Raw genomic sequence first — 19,769 nt, 5'->3', positions numbered from 1 at the left:
GGGAAATGGGTTCTTCTCATGGCTGAGCTCCATTTCTGTGTGGCCTGAGAGCTCTGCAGGAGAATGAAACCCCCATGACCAGGGTTGGGGACTGAGGGCACAGGGTGTTCACCCCTCAGCTGTGCTGACCCCAATAAACCCCCTCTCTGCATCACAAAGCAATAATCAGCCACTCAGTGGCACTAGAAGAAACTCCTCACTTCGCCTGGCCCATGGTAGACACCAGCAGTTCCAAAGTTTAACCCTATGGTGCACTCTGGCAACATTTCCACCTGTCCTCAGGATTTGCTTTGCTTGGCACAAAGTCTGAGTGTGAGGAACTCCAGGGAGCACAACAGCATGCAAGATATCCAGCACTGAATAGAAAAATAAGCCATTTACATCATCATGCATCATTATTTTATTTCAATTTTCATTTGCTTCAAAGATATTTAAGGGACACCACAACCAGCAGTAGGCACATGAGTGGGGTTTGCAGTTTGAGCCTCTGAAGATCAGATCTCTTGTGCCAGGTGCTTTACAGACACAGTCAAACAAGTCTTGCCTTCAGCATGACTTTCTCATAAACATTCCGGGCCCGTCTCACTCAGCTGAAGTCAGTCATTAAAACTAAAAGTAGATTAAAAGGAATGCAGTTAAGGCAAAATGAGTGGGCTTCTAAATACTCCCTCCCCCGAAAGAACACTGGAAAAGATGCAACAAGCAAGAAAAAATATCCTTTCCTTTTACTGATGGGAAAACCAAGGCAGGAGAAGTCTAAAGACACCTGTCCAAAGATCCAAAGGCAATCTGTGGTAGCACAAGGAAACTGTATTTCTTCATTTTCCTAGTCCAGTATCTTAACTGTTCAATGCTCACATCTGTTCTCACCTGACCCAACAGAATCAGAACCATCCTGGGAAGTATGGCTGAAAGATTCTAGCATAGGAGGGATCAAGCACCATAGCCCCTTTGAGCTTATGAGCTGTTTGAGGCAGTTCTGATTGCTGTAGTTTATGATTTCCATAGTCTACGAAACCAGAACCACTTCCAGCTCAGCAAAGCAATCAAGGTCATGCTAAAGAGTTTAAAGCATTAAGAAACCACAAGATTAGGTCTTCAGAAACACAGCAAGTGTCTGATCAATTCAAGTCCTGATTGAGACTGCAGTCAGGATCAGTTGCTGCACTGAATTGTCCCCTCTGGGTATCACAAACCACAGGACCTTGGCACAGCATCCCCCAAGGGGAGAAGGGTCTTCAGTTTTGTGATGTTAATCATTGTTGTAGGGGTTTCTTGAAGAAGATACCCAAGGGTCTACCTGCTGGTATAGTTCTTGGGTGGTGCTCCGGGCTTCAGAGGTCATTCTCCGAAATTTCTGCACGTAGACAATGATGAAGATACCCAAGATACCCTGGAGGAAAAGGAGGATGAAGAGACAGAGCTGAGAGAGGAGAGCCAGGCTGCAGTACCAGTGCTGGCATGTGGAGACAATCTCGTCTTCTGTGAGATAAGCAATGATCCGGTCCTGCAGGTGAGCTGGGGATCTGCATCTCACATCCCTGTACAGGGTGCGGTTCTGCTGCCACTGGAGCCAGGAGCGCAAGTAGAGGATATCACAGTCACATTCCCAAGGGTTGCCCTGCAGATAGACTACCTGGAGGCTGTTAAGGTTGTCAAAGAGCCCATTGGGAATAGAGGTGAGCCTGTTGTTACCAAGGTGGATAATTTCAGCTGAAGGACGGAAAGCAGCAGGTAGTTTTTCTACAGTTAGGTCTTTTGAGGTGCAGTCAATAATGTTGGTGGCACACCGGCATGGCACAGGGCATATGGGTATCACGAGTGGAAGGAAGCCTAGGAGGGTGAAGAAGAGAATTCCACTGTTCATCTTCACCTGCAAACACTTCTCTGCTGAGACCGGATGAGGTGGAGACCAGGCAAGTAGACACCACACACTCTAGGCCTGACACCTTCACAGGAGATGTGAGAGCTCTGAAAAGAAAAAAGTTAAAAGAGGTGGGCAAATTCTTGGTCTCTCATTATAGGAGAAGAAATATTCATGGTCTTTCAACCCTGGATTTGAAGAGATATATGAACACATGGCTACTGGAAGGCTTACAGGCAGTCATCAAATTCATTTTCACTACTCAGAAGTGCACAAGAGCTGCTTGTATTTTCAGTGTTACTGGAGGCAAATTACTAGAGTAGCCAAGAAAATTTCTGACATCAAAAACTGGAATATGAAGCAGCTCATGCCTTATCATAGCTCTGAATTATATCTGTAAGCAAAGCTTTGTTCATGCATACTGCAAAAGGAGATTCAGAAGTAAAATTACAAGTACAAAATAGTCTTTCCAGTTTTGAAAAGAAGTGATAAACAGTCCTTGGCCTCAGAGAGGGTGTTGACCACTGAGGGTGGAGGTCAGTGCAGTTTTCCATGCTAGACACTGTACTAGCAGGTGAATAATCAGCAGGTGAATGATCTCCTTCTGGAGCTGTGACTGTGCTGGGAGACATGGGTCAATGGACTGTCTTTTTATTACAGACTCATTCTACTGCTGAACACATGAGCTGCTATACCTTCTCCAGGAGAACAACTACACATTCCTGCAACAAGGCAGTGCTTTCCTGTGCTGTCAGCCAAATAAAAATAAAAAAACTCCAAGAACAGAAGGTAGATTTGTTGACTTACCAGAGTAGTTTGATCTTCGCTTTCTTGCTGGCTTTACAACACAAGAGGAAGGTCTCCAGGCAGTCCAGCCAGTGCAAGAGTGTGTGCAGCTGCATAGCTGAACTCCCAGATAACCCCCTTGCAGCTAGCTGGCTGGCAAGATAAGAGTCAGGCTCATCCCAGGGACACCTCCCACACAAGGCCTTCCTGCAATTCTGTTGCACATCACCGGAACCTGAGGCTTCATTGAGCAAGTCTTCCAAGAAATGGGAACGGACACTGCTTACAAGAACATGTTTGCTGGGAGAGATGCTGACAGCACTGGTAACTGTGATTCTGGGCCCACACGCTGCGTCCAACAGAAACATTGTGAAGTCTCAATTGCAAAGCAGTAACTCAAAAGCATTTCAACCTGGAAGACATCATTACTGGTTTGCACCACACTCCCTGAGCACTGTGGCCTTTGGTTTCCCATCTCAAGACTGCACTTGGCAGAGTAGTGAGCACTTTTCTGGGTGCTGACCCTCAGGTTTCCCTTGAAGCAGTGACACAAATCTACTCCTACTTGGTAGTGAAAGACCTGCTGACAGATATGTACTTCCAGTCCATCTGTTTTTGCAGAGAAAGATCCTCCAGACACTTGCATCCTCTCATTATTGTTATAGGGGTAAAATATAACTTGTGGCGTTTCACCGTCTACATCAAAACAAACTGGTTGGTTTCATATGAAGGCCAAAAGCCTGGGAAAGACAGTGCTCTGAGTGTCTGCTCTTTGGGAAGCCAAGTGAGTCTGCAGCTCTCAACGAGTGCAGTGTGCAGTTACTAAGACTGACCACATGTTTTATTCAGAGGCTGCATTACACAAATACTTAAACAGGTAAGTCCAAGAGTCAAAACTACATTTAGGTGGAATCCACTCTTCCCATGGCCATGACACCTTCACAGACATTTTTCTATCATCAGCCTGACCAGGCCTTCACTATACTCCTTAGGCTAAGGCCACCAGGATTACATTGTGAAACTCTTGCCCCACTGGGCCCAACTCTCCATAACCTTGTATTATGCACATCATACAGAGCAGAAACAATGAACACCCTAAACTGTGCTCATGTTAAGAGAATTGATGATGTAAACAACAGCAGAATTTGTTCCTAACCAAGGAAAAATCTTTGATGCTTTAAAGAAAATAATTGAGCTTTAAAAAGTTGTGCTTTAAAGAAAATAATTGAGCTTTAACTTTCTAGAAAGTTGGAGCAGATCATTCCAGTTATTTCACTGTGGTGGGCAGGCAGAGTGGGAAAGGGATCTTAGGCTAACGAACCAACTAACAAGTTTTTCTTGCAGGGCCTGCTTTCCACTTGGGAGCAGCTTGACTACCACAGGCCAAGTTTGCTCAGCAAACTTTCCTCATCTCATGCACTTGGTGCTATGTTTGCTCACAGGCAGGTGTTCAGGCCAGGCATGGCATGGAGCTGGTCTAGAGACAGACTCATTGTGGCTCTGCACACTGCACGGACTTGACAATGCTCCACTTACAAACTGGATTTCGTGGGACTGGATCCTGCCCATCTGCCCACTGCTGATTTAGACACCACTCCTATAGAAGGCTTCAAGATCATCTTGTTAGCTTCTGACATAAACTGGCCAGAAATCCCATGCAGGAAGCCCTGCCTGGAGCCTGGTCTGACAGAACTAGATAAACAGGGTCAGTTTTGCTTTCTCCTGCCCATGATGTATCACCAATGCCACTCAAGCAGGCTGAAAATTAAACAGAAGGAGGTTGGTTTTTTGAATGTATTTATTTCACTGATCAATTCAGGTAGTAAACATTAATAATAATAACAATAATCATTTAATAAAATGGATATGTTTTAAAAGGTTTCATTTTTCTTTGTTCACAATGACAAAATGTTCAAACAGAAATTTACAAAAAAATATTATTATAATAACTCAACAGATGGACAGGAAACAAAGAGCCTAGGAATGGAGCAGGGGGTAAGGAAGGTGCATGGCAGGAAGAAGCCAGCGTTAAAGCACAGCAGAGTTTGTGAGGAGGAGCAGGGAACGCCATCGCAGAGCACAAAGAGTGGGGTCCCCTCTTTTGAGGGGAGGCATGCAGGGAGGCAGCAAGGACTGCACAGGCAGGACCAGCACAGCAGCGGCACGGAAGGAGTTCATGCCATGGCTCCAGGCCCAGTCAGGCACAGGGGCCAAGATGTACCGACAGCCCCAGCTGCAGCCTGGGATAGCCCTGCAGAGTGGGACACCATCCCTGCAGCCACTCACTCAGCAGGGCAAAGCTTGGCAGAGGCGTGGGAATGTGCTGGAGGTGTAGGGATTGCACATGAGGCTGTGGAGGGTTGCATGAGGGGAGGTGTTAAATTACTTTCCTATCCACACTTCTTGCTGCCAGAGTCAAATGGCCAAGCCACATGTGTTCAGGAGTCTCTTCCGCACTTACTGTGTGACTTGATGTCACAGTACAAAACACTCCTTTAATAAACAGATGCCACCTTCCAGGCTAGAGTCTGAACCCCTGGTGCCCCCCACAAATCAGTCTCTAATCCCTTTCCAAGCAGCCCCCAAACTCTGGCACTCTGAGCAGGGAATCTCTACATGGAGATGTGATTTCAGAGGTACCACTGCCCCTCTGTAGAAGCCATCTCTGGTGCCTCACTCCTGTGTGCTTTTTCCTAAATGCGACTTGAACCATCTTTGCCAACTGGTAGTCAAAGGTTTCAGCTCTCTGTAGAGGACAGACTTATGACTATTGACTTGATGTAGGAGCCATGTGCACTGACCTGATGGCGACTTCCTCACTTGGAGGGACAGGGGCAGATCCACCCTCAGCAACCCTACCTTGCCTGTGACCAGTGCACAGCCCAGCATAAAAGTTGTTGGCTGCTCTATGTCCATGCTAAAGGGTAAAGGTCTCCTTTATCTTCTAGGACTGAATCTGTTTAAAGGAGGAATGTCTCCAGCTGGACAGGGCTCATTTGCAACAGAACACCCTCCTCACCAACAAGACTAGTGTAACAAAAGAAGAGACAGGTACTTCAAGGTGTTTCCTGTTATACCAGCACAGACAAAGCTAAGAACTCAGCAGACCTCCAGCTTTGGACAGCAGCAAAACAGCTCCAGAAAACCTGGAGAAAGCTTCTGTTTCAGGCTACTCCACCACTTGATCAAGCACATCATGCAAAGAAAGGTTTTATTTCCTCCTTAGGCACCTTGGTTCTGCATGTTACTGAAGCCAAGCTGAACCCTTCTGCTCTCCTAGGCTAGCACTGCCACTTATGAGCCCAAAATAGGGGAGAATGAAAAAAACAAAAACCCAAACACTGTTAGACACTGCTCTTGCCCAGCTTGCACAGTTCTGCCGAGGGGCTTCCACCCTCACTTTGTCCTTCCACATGGTGCCAGGATCTCTCCCCTGCCCCTACAGCCCATGCTCTGGATAAGCAGAGACTCTGTACAGTGAATAACTGGAACCAGCCAAACTACTCACCACCTAGATAAGTCCTGACCAGGACTCCAAAGTCCCATGGGGGAATCAGACAGACACAATGCCTAATAACAGAATTTATGGCCTGACTATTCCTGGCCAACCCCGTGCTTCCTACCCAGGGAGATCTACTGGGGAGAGCCAGAGATGGAGGAGCAGATACAAAAGGGGAAAGGGGACAGAGGAATCAGCCAAGGAGCAGAAGGGCCCAGCCCATGGCAGCACTCCCTGGAGTCAGAGGGAAGACCAAGTGTCTCTCACTCCAACAGCCCTGATTCCCTGCGAGCACGGCAGTGTTGCTGGTGAGCCCTGCCCTGTCAGGCACATCACATTCTGGGGCTCTGCTCTGGCTGAGTAAAGTTAAAAATACTGCAGGAAGCAAGAACAAGACAGGAGCTGCTGACCAAAAAGTGCTCTTATCTCTGCCCAGCAGATCCAACAGCCTTCCCAATATTAAGACAGGAAGACCCCAGGACTAGGGAAGGAGAGAAGGGATAAGTGCAGGGGAAGTGCAAGGGAGCAAGTGCCAAGTCTGCTGGGCTGTGCCCAGCCCCACACAGTGACACTGCTGCACCTGCCATGCTACCCAGCACCTGCCTGGACAGGCAGCCTACAGACCTCGGGTACAAGCATACAAAAACTGACCCTTCCCCAGGAGAAGCTCAGAGCCAGCAAGGTGCTTGTGGGACTGCAAAGCCTGGGGATAGGGCACAGGTCTGCATTCAGGGTTGGATTTCAGCCCTAGGGTTCCTACCCCTTCCAAAGCAATCCTGACCAAGCACTCTGGCTGCCATGGTGCTCTTCAGAACAGACACTGAAGACACAATGCAGCTGGGTAACTAAAGAGACCCTCACCCAGCTACTACACGGCCTTGGGGTTCCTCTACCAACACCTCCAGCCTGCCATGGGAGGAAACCATGGTAGGAAAGGTGCTCACTCCCATCATCTCCTTGCAGGCAACAGTCAACAACTCATCCTCTCTGCCAGAAAGACATAACTGAGAGCAGGAGAAGACGTTTTCATCTAACCAACCTCACGAGACAGTCCCTTACTGCTCAGTATAAATATCCTGCATTTTCTTGATAGGTAAAACAGAACGAACCAACTAAAGAAAAAAAACCATAAAAACCTGGATGGGAAACCAGGCAATCATCAGGACTCCTGAGCAGGTCAGTGCACAGAGAAACCCTCAGCCCCAGCTCTCTGGGACAGAGCTGTCCCCAAGCTGAAAAGCCCAAGCAGCACAAGGTCAAACTCACAGGAGGGTATGGCTGCCTTTAGAATGCTTGTACTGGCCCCAGACAGGGGGAACAGGGACAGGGGCACAGCACCTCAGTGGGGAGTAAACATTTACGTGCATTGACACAGATAGTCTTTAAGTTTGTACACCAGAGAAACCAGGACTTGAAATACCAGAGCATTCCCAAACAAGATATTAGTACATAGGAAAGGGAGATCTTTTTCTTTTCTGTTTTTTTTAGGATGCCTTAGAGACTTCCCAGGCTAGTTTCTTTAAATAAAAAAAAAAGGAAAGAAAAAAGAGAAATAAAAGAATAATTATTAAAAAAAGAAATACACATCAGTAAACTGTTAAGTGAACAGCCTCCTCCACAATCCAGCTGGCCAAAAAACCAGCATTGCTGCTAATAAATTAGAGGGTGCGGGTACAGCTCTTGCCCACAAGTCTCTACAAAACAGGAAATCTTTTCTAAACGTTCACAGCTCTTGCCAGGTCTCAGATGGTCACTGGGGGATTCCCTCTGCCCTCTGGGTACCTGCCTCTCACTGATCCTGCATCTGCTGCTGCATCTTCTGCAGCATCTCTTGCATCCGCCGTAACTGCAAGAGACATGGAAGAGAGAGTCAGAAAGAGACCTGTTGTGGCTAGTGATCCACACTGGAGACAGCCCCTTGAAGCTGGGGGCAGCCACTTGGAGCTGACAAAGGGATCCCTCGGAGTATTAACTCCTGCCTGAGCACCGAGGCACCTTTATCTGGTGCAGAATGGAGCCACATTTCCCTGACAGAGAAAGCCACAGCTTTCACACACTGTCTTCCACCCCAGGAGCCCATGATGGTGGGAGGCAGGAGTGGGAAGCCTCAGAACAGCCTCTACAGGGAAACCCTAGAGAAACTCCTCAGATTTCAGCTCCAGCACCAAGGAAGCATAGAAGTGGATCTCACCTCCTCATCCTTCATCTTGATCAGCTTCTCTGTCTCAGTGTCGGGTGTTGGAAGAGGCAGGATAGGAATTGGGCTTTCTATCCTGTTGTCCTGAGTCAGCTTGCTAAAGAGATGGAGAGGGGGTGGGAAAACATGGTTAGTCATGGCTCAGGCTGGCTGGCTTTGGTGTCACCACCTGCCACTCTTGATTGCAGACTGGCCAGTAACACAGCAACATGCACCCAGCCACACGGAGAGGCCATGGGGCAATCCAGTGCGGGATGCAAAATAAGACCAAAGTCAATAAAAGTTCTTGAAATACAAGTGTGTAGGTAACAAACAGAAAATCTAAACCAGGCTTACACTGAGAGCAAACACAGAAGGGGCTGATATTTCCAACCACCTACTGTAACTGCATTGGCAAACTTAGCAGAGATATTTACAGACGATTTATCTGGTCTCTTTTGGCTCTCTTGTGCATGTGACTACACATATACACAGCACCAACACAAACTACCAGCATCGCTAATGCACTACATGCTCACCATGGCCCTTTTTTTTCCCAGAAAGATAAAACCAGGGGAACAATTCTATTGCTGCAGGTCTGATAACAAAGCCTTCTCTCCTGTTCAGGAGGTGGGAGGCATGAGGCAGGCACGGCACAGCTGCATTGCAATGACGGCTGGGGGTGCATATGAGTGCAGGCAGGGAACACAGGAAGAAGGCGACTTTCTTCCAAAAGTCAGAGGAGCTCTCGGTGGGTGAAGAGCGGATGGTAGTAGCCAAGGGCGACTGGGCTGAAATTGGAACTTCAAGATGCCACTTGCAGGCGTTCACCACTTGGAGTCACCGTTGGCTCACTATTGAGGCAATTCCAGCCCTAGAGTTCAGGATCTCCTCCCAAAACGACACCCTAAAACGTCCTGCCCTGGTTTTATGAGACTTATTCACTGGCAAGGAACTAGCCATGGTGTGAGAAACGCTACCAAACTGAAGCTTTTCCTAAGCTTAGCAACTGCTTTTTCATTGTGCTCTTCTTTTAATAGATACACAGCCTACCTAAATAGCAGCTGTGACACTGCTCACACAGCTCTAGCATTTAACATAGTTATTTTGAGACTCTCTATATTCACTGATGAAAAAAACAGGCTTGTCTGCTATGCAAAAGCACTGGCATACACTGTGTCAATAGAATGTGCCAATCTGCACGTCTGCACACATACAGGGCTGCTTCTTGGTGAAGTACGGCCACTTCTGCTCTGCAACGTGGCAGCACAGAGCTACGTAGCCAGTTCCAGCAGGAAGCAAAGGGGATGGTTTAAAACAGAGGAGCCAAGACCTACTGAAACCTATACTCTGTCACCAGTATATCAGCCATGGAAGAGAGAAGGAAAAACAAAGGGTTCAAATGAGAAGCCTGTGAGTGTTCTCTCTTCTGATCATCATGACTAAACCACAGAGAGTCAAATGAAATGGGAAGACAATGCAGAGAAATCTTTGGAGATGTGTTGTGTTGCTGATTGCTTGGGCTCTGTTGTCTGAGAAACAGCAGCATTTCATGGGTCATGCTGTCACTTGGACAGAACTGCAGACCACGGAATGCCTTCCTCTTCAGCAACGCACACAGCTATCGCTCACCAGAGATTGTTTATCCTGCTTTACAGGCTGAATGTATTGCACCCAGTGCTAGAAACAGCTCCTCAAAAGAATCTACATGCCTATTTCCCAATAACTGCATGGGGAATCCACAGACAGAAATATGGATTCTCAGAATCACCTGGTCATTTGCTGGATGCACTGAGCTCGATAGTTCTCATAGTGGACATCGCAAGTGACATCCTTCAGGTCGTGCATGTGGGTCCGGATCAGCATGTTCCGCAGCTTCACGAAGTCGCAGTGTGCCTGGTTTTCCACTGTGGAAACAATGGGAGAGTGCTTGAATGTCACATGTCAGTAGACCTCTCCAGGGAGCCCCTTCTCACCTCCTGGGTACCCAGGCTAGATTACAACCCCACTCCAAGGCTCCTTTCTCATCCCTTCCTGCACTGCCCTGGCGCCAAGCCTTGATGATGTTCTGCACTTCTCCACATTGAGGTCAGGCTGCTGAAGCCACTGTGTTCCCAGGACTTTTTCTGGATAAGAGGATTAATTAAGCATGTACAGCAGAGCCCTGAGAGAGGATGCTGCTCCCAGGTACACTGCATGTCATAGTTATAACCACAGTGAGCACAGCTGGTGCTGGAGGCAAACTGCTGTCACATTAGAATTTAAGACTTATCAAAAGGTCCCTCTAGACAAAATCAACCTCTGAGGGGCAAAGCCACAAGCAGGCAATGGAGAGCTGAAAGAGCTGCTGTTGCCATGGGGAGCCAGGCTCCTGACAGCACTGTGGGAAGCACTGTGCCTACTGTGGTGATCTCCATTTACCTCTCTGCAGGGCTGGGGGAAGCTACCTGTGTTAGGCACAGGGGGTCACAAAGTTGATCCTACTGCCAAATGCCAGCATCCAGACCCGCACAGCCCTCTATGGAGCCAGCAAGGGAGCAGAGCCAGCAGCTGGGCAGCCCAAGCAGCCAGCACCAGCCCACAAGTGCAGACGCAAGCTTTTGGGATCTAAAGCTGCAAGGCCTTAAAGCAATGAACCAGCATGGGGGAGCCAGCAACAGCAGCAAAAAAAGCCATTCCAGGGCTATTCTGCCTATGGGATTTATGATTTTCTCCCTTTAGAAAGGCATAAAGTTGGAGATAAAACACATTGTACATCAGCATAGCCTTCAGCCCAGCAACTCCTGCTCACCCAGGAGCAGCAGCAGAGGATGGAGTGCAGGAGGGTTTATTGAGGTCAATGAGCTGAGGACAATGGCTTCTCTCCAGAAACTAAACTGGCAATGCCCAGCCTCCCCCCTTAATAAGAAACCATGCCCTAGTGCATACTAAAGCCCAGGCATTCTTCCATTCACACTGGAGCCTCTCTTCTTCAGTCTGTGATGGCAGAGTTATTGCTACTTTCCCAGTAACAGACCTCCTGAACCGGTCCCAGTGCCTCTGTCTCTACCCTACCTTGTCCCCTGCCCATGCGCCAAAGGTGGCACAGTCTTCCCTGCCATCCCTCTTCACAGTGCCAGCTCCCAGGCTCCATGCTTACCTTCCACAATGCCCCAGGGGTAGAGCCGTCCACGAACTCGCTGGCCTTTCGCCTCCACCACAGTGTTACTGCCAATGACGGCAAAGGGAGCACTCTCCTGGAACAAGAGGCACCACTGAGCCCAGCTCAGCCTCAGGCTGCCCATGGATCCCTCCTCCAAGAGCCAAGCTCAGGCATAATGGAACAGGAAGGGGAAGGTGCTGGTAGGAAAGGCACAGGGACTCCCACATGTGCCACAGAGCAGGACACCACAACCCAGTTCAGAGAAAAGCCTAAGGCACTGGGATCTACAGGCAGCCTAACTCCCAGCCTGACTTCAACTTTCTTGAGAGAAGGTTTGTCTCTGTTGGTGCCTGCATCCCTTCTCTGAGGTGAAGCTCTACAAAGAAGCCAAGCAAGTGGGACAATGTAGGGCAAGAGTTTGTCCAGGCAGGACATACAGGCTGTGCTTCTCTCTGCTCAGAAGAGTCAAAGCCCATTGCTCTCCTCTGACAGGAGAAACAAGGCCATACTGCATGCACACATAGGGCTGGCTTGGCTGGGGAGAGGGTCAGGACTGGGCTGCTAGGGCCTCCAAACAGGTCTGTATGATCATGTGGTGTCCCCATATAGAGCTAGTGTTCAAAGTGGTGCCTAATCGCTCACAAGTCTCTCCATTCAGAAACTGGTGCTTAGAAAGGCTGTACAATGCAGCCTTCATCTCAAACATACAGGCTGGGGCAGACTGAGGAAAGACTGACACTGCCTGGGAGGAGAGCAGAAGTGCCATGTCTTCATGCCACACTTGACTTTATGGCATGAGCAAGGACATCAGCACCTTCTCCAGACCATCTACCATATGAGCCAAGGTTGTTCCCTGGGTATTAGTAGCACAGGCCTTTGGCACACACAGGCCAGATCTGGCTCCTTCTGGAGCAACCCACAGACCCATGAGCCTGACTTCCTAGTCCCCTGCTGAGCAGGTTCCTTACCTTCAGCTCTCTATCCTGCTGTTTGAACTCCTCATCTTCATCAGAGTCACACTCAGGAAACTGGTACACTTTAATGCCAAATTTGTCAATCTCTTCCCGGATCTGTATCCATGCAAGACAAAAACAAATGGATTTAAAACTGAACAATAGATAAGTGCTGGGTTTATTCTGTTTGTGTTGCCATGGGTTTGCTATAGCCTACAGATGGCAAAAGGATTTGATGTTTCTTCTAGAGCTGGTATCCCTTTGCTGACACCACTTTCCACAGCACAGCACTGCTGCAGCTACATTTGCAGGTACCATGTGTGTATACATACACAGGAACACGCTATACAGACATATAAATACATACATATCTATCTCCCTTCTCTCCTCACCCCAGCCCTGCCACTGCATCAGATATACCCCTATAGAGAAAGAGCATCTCACCCTTTCTTTTAGCTTCCGGATCTCGGAGGGGATCAGGCAGTCAGCTTTGGCAATCAAGGGCACAATGTTGACCTTCTCATGCAGAGCCTTCATGAACTCAACATCCACAGGCCTCAGCCTGCAGCAAGGGATGAGGAGGGACACAATTAGCAAGGACACACTGAGCAGCTCCCCCTCCAGCCTCTCCCATGCACCCAGCACAAAGGGGAAAGGACAGCACTGTCACAAAAGTCTGCAGCACTCAGCTAGGGCTGTGCCTTTGGGAAAGCTGTCTCTGCTTTTAGCTGCTGAATGTCTCACAGAGAGACAGGCTGGGCATTTGCTCCCTTGCAGACCGAATACTGCCCAGGCCACAGCCTGGGTCTCTGTCCAGCTGTGCTGTGCCACAGGCAGCCAACATGGCCCCTCTAGCAGCTCCAGGCTAGGCTGACACATGAGCTATCAAGGGACTGAAGTCAGCTTAAAACTCTCTTTCCTACGCATTCTTCAGGCTTAGCTAGATAGGAACATACAAGTCTGTGTGGCATTATTTCTCCTGATTTCCAAAACAGGCTGTTAAGACCAGAGGGAGATCTGCTCTGCCTGATCACAGGCAGTCTGTCATGCCAGCGAGGGGGAGGGAGGTGGTGTGATTCTTGGTCAAGGGAGAGCATCCAGACAGCTCTGTGCCTGTGCCAACAACCCTGACAGTGTACAAGCTGCTACAGGGCAATCCTGAGGCACAAGGGTCTTCCCTCTGGACTGAGTCACCCCCCAGGCCTGGAGTGTGGGCTCTCACCCATGCCCGAAGGGCGAGATGAAGTAGAGGCAGCAATGCACTCGGTTGTCCTGGATGTTCTTCCGGTTCAGGCCACTCTCATCACGGAAATACTGTTCAAACTGCTGGTCGATGTAGTCAGTGATGGGCTTCCAGCTGGGAAGGGCAGCGCAATCAAAACGAAATTGTGAGTTTAACAGGACAGTGTCTCCTAGTGACCATGAGGCTAAGGACTAGAAGGCAACAGTGGCCTGCTCACCACTCAGTGTTGTTAACTGCATCTCCAAAGCCTGGTGTGTCCACTATGGTCAGCTTCAGCTTGACACCCTTCTCCTCAATGTCTACCGTGTGCTTGACGATCTCCACTGTCTGGTTGATCCTCTCTTTGAACAGCAACATGTGAGTTAAAGACAGGCAGTAACGCTGGGGATCCCCACTCATACCCATGACATGCCAGCTCCCTCCTTATCAGGAAGCACAGGGAGCAACATCAGTTTCAAAAACCCTTGATCATCCTGTAAGGAGCCTCAAGGGAGTGGTACTGCAGGAGGCCAGCAGCAGGCAGACAGACTCCAAGAAGATACACAAATCTCTGAAGTGCCTGTAGCCCAGCTGTTCTGAACATTTTGTGCAGTCACTAGGGAAGGGGAATCCCTACCATACTCCAGCATCCAAGAACAAAAGATAAATCTCAACATCTCAATTCAAAGGGCTAATGCTGTTTTGCTTCCTCATCTTCCCTTCATAGGGCAGAAGAGCCCTATGGCGAAACCCTTTTTGCTTGAATACTTGTGCCTCTGCAGACACAAAGGAGAGCAGAACCACAAACAAGAGGGCTGGGACCCAGCTGAGCCTGCAGCTGCTGTTGAAGCAAGGAACGAAAGTACTAGTACTTAGGACAGTCCCATTCACCCCATTTTGTCCCCAACTTACCCTCTGCATTGAGGAGCTTTCTGTCTTTGTAGAGGTCTGTCAGGAACAGGCTATTCACCAGCGTGGATTTGCCCAGACCCGACTCTCCTAATTGACAGAGCGCAAAGGGGAGGAGGAAAAAGCAAGCAACATGACCCACTAATTGACTTACAAATGAAACTCTGAACAAGGCTTTGAATCCTGAGCCAGAGGAAGTGAGAGAGATGAGCTGTCAGGAGCTGTTTATTGGCATTACATTTTTTCCAGCAGTGGGAGGACTTTTGCTGCAAGATGTCTCAATCCTTGTACAAATGTGATCTCCCAGCTCCCCCATCCTCCCTCTCCTTCTTTTCCCTTGGTCTCTCTCTGGCCCTGCCTTCACCACCCAGAGCAATCACTGCGGGAGGAGAACCTTGCTCAAGTGGGTTATGAGGGGTCAGGAGAGGGATGCTGGGGGAACTGTCAGGCTGAGGAGCAAAGCAAGGCCTGAGACAAGGACCAGGACAGAGTGAGGGGAGGTTCCAAGCACCTATTGGAAATGAGGAGAGCTGGTTCCCTCCACATACCCACCATGTGGCCCAGCCACCTCCATCCATGGACAGTCTCACCTGCAACCATCAGGGTGAAGTCGAAACCCTTCTTCACGGATTTCCGGTGGACCTGGTTCGGCAGAGTGGCAAAACCCACGTACTGCTTCTCATGGTCCTGTGGGGCAGAGGTGGATGGGAGCAGGTCAGGGTATGCCACTCCTTCTGCTTGAGCCTCACACAGTGACAGGGAGTTCGACTCAAAAAGCCCCTGAGGCAGGGCCAAGGGCTGGAGGAGAGGCCAGTCCCTGCCCTGGCAGAGGTGTGGGGCAGGGCACACACCACCTCTGGGCTCAGGGACTTCGTCTTTCCCACAGGTGAGCATGGTGGGAAAACTCCTCCCAGCCACAGCCATGCTCAGCTGCTCTCAGCAGCTTAACAGCACAGAGCACAAGGGAAAAGGCACATCCCACCATTCCCACCAGAGAGCACATCCAGGGCTGCTGCTGACACAACCTTCCTAACTCTTTACATCTTCTGCACAGTCCCAGGCTCCCTTCACAGCAGGGTCAGCAAATGCCACCTCTCCTCAGGTCACTTCTACATCCCTCCCTCCAGAGGCACGTGTGGCACAAGATGGAGAGCTCGGTAATTAGCACCCCAGGGCTTGCGCTGTCCTGAGCCACGAGGAAGACACGGTGGCTCAGCTTCTACTTGACCTGAGAGGGGATTATTTCTTGCTGTGTCACAGCCACTCCTGGCTGAGTAAGAGGAAATTCTGAATCTCTTGTGTTATTTCTGAAGGAGCATGGGAACTGGGAAAATGTAGAAATATGCTAACATAGGTGAGATGCTTTTGGTCAGGGTATTACATTTAGTATTACAGGAGTGCTACCTACTGCCCAACCATCCCCCAAACATAGTCCTCTGTCACTGAGTGCTCTCTCACAGCAAAAAATCCACAGCCACCCCACAGGCAAGGCACATGCTCTGTACAAGTACACTAAGTGCATGCAAGGAGTGACATGACTGATGGTGTGTTTCACAGCATGCAGAAAGCATCCCCCAGCCAGGAGCAAACACGGAGCCTGTGCTGCGTCCAGGGGGCACACACTCAGCTCTCACAAGTACATACCAAAAGGCAAACACAGCTCATCCATGGAACTCATAGACCTGCTCCAGATACTGTCTCAGGTTGGGCTCAGCATACAGGCCAGTGCTCACAGCTTGGGTGGCTGCAGGTCACCAGGCCATACATCCCAGCTGCTCCATCCATCTGAGCACCCCTGGTCTTTCACAGCCCATAACCCCACAGCAGTATGTTCCCCTCCCCAGGCCCTACTGCAAAGACAGGGTGTACATGGATGCTAGTAAATACCTCCCTTCTCACATAATTTCCAAGCTAGACTTAAGTGGAAACACATATTCACAAATGCCTCAGTTAGAGACATCATAGATTCTGCTTTTCAACATCACTGAAAATAAACATATCCCTGGGATTCAGACCACAGGCAAATCCACAGAGACAGGAGTTCCTCAAAACTAGCCCCAGCTCCCACCCAGCCATGGATGCCTATCTCCATTCCTGGACTACACACTCAAAGAAACACAACATACAATCCCATGTGCCAAGCTTATGTCAATGCTGACTCGCATCTATTTCCACACTGCAAGTCAGCAACGTCGCTCCTGAGCAGCCCTCTACAACCTTTGGCTGCATGTCCACCTGTGTGAGTATCCTTGGGTGTTCTCAGTGAAACAGACTGCAAAGTACCAGTGAGGACATTGAGCAAGGAGGACAGAGAGTTTTCTCCTCCCAATTCATGGCTGCTGTGGAGCTGCCCGCTCAGGTGAAAGAGACATAGTCAACAGCCATCCTGGCCCAAGGACTCTGTTGTTTAGCATGGTCACTACCTTCTAGAAGTTGAAGTTTGGTTTGCATATGAGACTTGGTCATTTTAGCCCTGACAGACAGAGTGACTGCAGTCTCTGGTCTCCCTCACCTCACTCCCCTGTTAACATAGCTGAAGCAAAGCTGTTTCATCACCCCACAGTCCAGAAAGGCAGGAAGGGACAGAGAAAATGAAATTCGAGAACTGGGCAGAATTAGTGAGTGCCCAAAATGCTCCACTGGCAGCTCTAATGAATGAGCTAAAAGGCACTGACATCCCAAAGCTGCAGTGCAGCAAGCAACAGTGAGACCCCAGGGTGGTAAGTGGTGGCAGCTCTTGACCAGCTGCACACAGCAAAGCAATGCCCGCTTGGGGGACACCACAAACTGCTACCCAAAAGGCTCAGTAAAGGGAAAACATGAGGTGTGCAAAGCAGAGTGAGAAACATGATAATGGCAAGGTCACAAAAACAAGAAAGAAAATACTGCTTCCAGCCCGTGTCCCTCAGTGCCAGGGCTGTCTCCCAGCTGCTTCACTTCCTGGTGAAATACATCCATGAACATGCACTTCTCAGTGCAAGGTCCAGTGACGCTCAGCAAGTGCCACAAATATACAACATACTTCCCCATGTGCTTCTCCTGCCCTGATGTTTACCAGACTTTGGAAAGACAACCATCAGGTGCTCTCTTCAGTGATTTGACATGTGAAATACTACTAGTAATGTGCTAATGAAACCATAGCTCAGGCTTGGGGCGTTTCTCCTGTTTTCTTTGGTTTTTAACCTCGATGACTAAGGGATGACACTGGGGAGCTGAGGTCTGGTGCAACTCCACTTACTCCTGCCAGGTGTAACTGGCTGAACCTGATCTCTTGTTTCTGTTCAGCCCAACCAAGAGAACATGGATTTGCTGTACCTCTGGTTGCCTCCCCATAGCTCAGTGGAATCACAACATTCAAAATGAGCACATCTCAGCTGTTGCAGGACACTTCCCTTTGCCCATGACTCATGCAGTCATTTCCCTCACAGAAAGGAAGGTCAGTGCGGAGTGCAATACCAAGAGAAGAGCTTCCCTCACTGTGGGAGGCAGCCAGAGCTGCAAGGAGAAAAGCACTGTCCCCAGCCATGCCTCCCTCTGACCAGCCATGGACATGCTGAAGAGCCCTGTCAGGGGCTGATGGCCAGTGTGTCTGCCAAGGGTAGAGGCAAGAGGTGCAGGGGGAACTGTGAGGAGGGATCCCCTTCTTACAACAGCCCCCTCTCAGTAACAGCAGTGTGGTCCCTGAACCACAGCCAGCCTTGACCCACGGTTCCTCATCTTGGCTGTGAGACACCCAATGTGTGCTCCTATCCCAGCCATATTCAGGCACTGAGACAGGCATGTGCCACCATTTGCCAGTGTGCCAATATCAACATGGACTTACAGCGCCCAAGTGGCCCCCTGAGTCCAGCATCTGCCTTGCTCAAAGCTCTACACCACTCACTATATCTCTTAGACTGAACACAGACACTATCTGCAGAGCAACTGTGCCCAGGATGGAGAACACCGAAGAGGGTATAAAGGCCTGGGAAGGCTCCTGAAGGAAGCAGGGGGCTTTCTGGGTTGTAAAAAGCTAAAATCCATTAATTAGATTGAGAGGCTTAGACTGAGGGACTTTCTGGAGGCATCACAGCCCCCTCTGCATGCTCCTGACCCTGGCAATCCAGCTCCCATCAAGCTGACACAAGGCGGGACAGCTGGTGGCTGCACTGCACTTCCCTTGCCAGCTCCAGCTGTCAGGAAAGGGCCTCGGCCAGCCGAGCCAGCGGCACTCAGGCACAAGGAGCTCCTCTCCCTATCGTCTGCTCCATGGTGCTGCCTTTGTTCCCACTGGCATCCTGCTCGCACGTGCCTGGGAACGTGCCCCACTCACCACAGCAGAGGCCACCAATAGCTGTGGCTGATCCTTGGGACCCTGTCACAAACCAAAGCACCCCAGGCCAAGCAAAACATGCCTGTACTCTCCCTCAGCACACACTCGCCGGTTCACTGGACATCACAGCAGCATGTCACATCCTCACATCTTCCAATACCCGGCCGAGGTGACTGGGGCTCCCTGGCAGGCAGTATCCTCCCTGGGAGCTGAATCCAAGCAACAAAACACTGGTGGGTTTCAAGCTCTGTCTCTGTTGAGGGATAGAAACATTTGGGATCTGTTGCACACAAGAGAAGCTATCCCGGTACGGAGGTGTCACAGGGCTGTCTCTACCTCCAAGGCAGGGTACCCTGCACAGCCTCCATCACTCCTGTCCTTCCCAGTTCCCTCCTCGCCTCTCTGGTACATGTGCTGTTTAAACCCACTCAGATCACATGTGACTTCATCATTCAGCCTGGGGTTAAATGGGGCCTTGCTGGATATATTCAGAAGGGCTAAAATTAAACACCATGGGTCAACAAATTTGAAGAACAGGCCCTATCAAGGTCTGGAGTAAACCCCAGAAATGATGATGCTTTGCTAGGACCCTGGTGCCTTCTGCCTCTGCTTCTTTGCAGGGAAGGAGCCCTCCCAGTGCCACAGCCTCCAGCAGCAGCCACCCAGCTCCCCCCGGGCAGCCCTTCCTCCAGCCAGGCACAGCGACCGAGCGAACACACACAGCCCAGCACAGCCCCGGAGGAGAGGCAGACCCTTCGCTTCCTTTCATTGCACAAAGCTGCATAAATTAATAACACAAACAGCCCCCGGGGCATCTGCCGCGGACATCTGCTGCCTCGGGCCTGGGGCTGAGCACAGGAGTATCGGCAAAACAACTCGCCCACCAACATTTGCTGCAGAGAAGGA

At 49.8% G+C, this 19,769-nt stretch overlaps 2 protein-coding genes across 2 annotated transcripts; both read right to left on the bottom strand.

The window, feature by feature from the left end:
* Positions 1–1,204: 1,204 nt before the first annotated feature.
* GP1BB (glycoprotein Ib (platelet), beta polypeptide) lies at positions 1,205–1,948 on the bottom strand. Its single transcript, XM_009083073.1, has one exon. It carries the CDS (start codon positions 1,865–1,867, stop codon positions 1,253–1,255), a length of 615 nt encoding a protein of 204 aa, XP_009081321.1. The 5' UTR covers positions 1,868–1,948; the 3' UTR covers positions 1,205–1,252.
* A 5,679-nt stretch (positions 1,949–7,627) lies between these two features.
* LOC103810180 (septin-5) lies at positions 7,628–15,235 on the bottom strand. The gene is made up of 10 exons (XM_009083072.1): positions 15,142–15,235; positions 14,555–14,641; positions 13,881–14,004; positions 13,643–13,777; positions 12,865–12,982; positions 12,436–12,537; positions 11,465–11,561; positions 10,097–10,232; positions 8,341–8,443; positions 7,628–7,995 (listed from the first exon to the last, which is right to left on the bottom strand). The coding sequence occupies exons 1-10, from the start codon at positions 15,149–15,151 to the stop codon at positions 7,939–7,941; spliced, it is 969 nt and encodes a 322-aa protein (XP_009081320.1). The 5' UTR covers positions 15,152–15,235; the 3' UTR covers positions 7,628–7,938.
* Between the last annotated feature and the right edge of the window lie 4,534 nt (positions 15,236–19,769).

Source organism: Acanthisitta chloris, unplaced genomic scaffold (genome assembly GCF_000695815.1).
Source record: "Acanthisitta chloris isolate BGI_N310 unplaced genomic scaffold, ASM69581v1 scaffold23089, whole genome shotgun sequence".
NCBI lineage: Eukaryota > Metazoa > Chordata > Aves > Passeriformes > Acanthisittidae > Acanthisitta > Acanthisitta chloris.
Note: the sequence above shows the minus strand (reverse complement) of the source record. Positions and strands in the feature narration are given on the sequence as shown.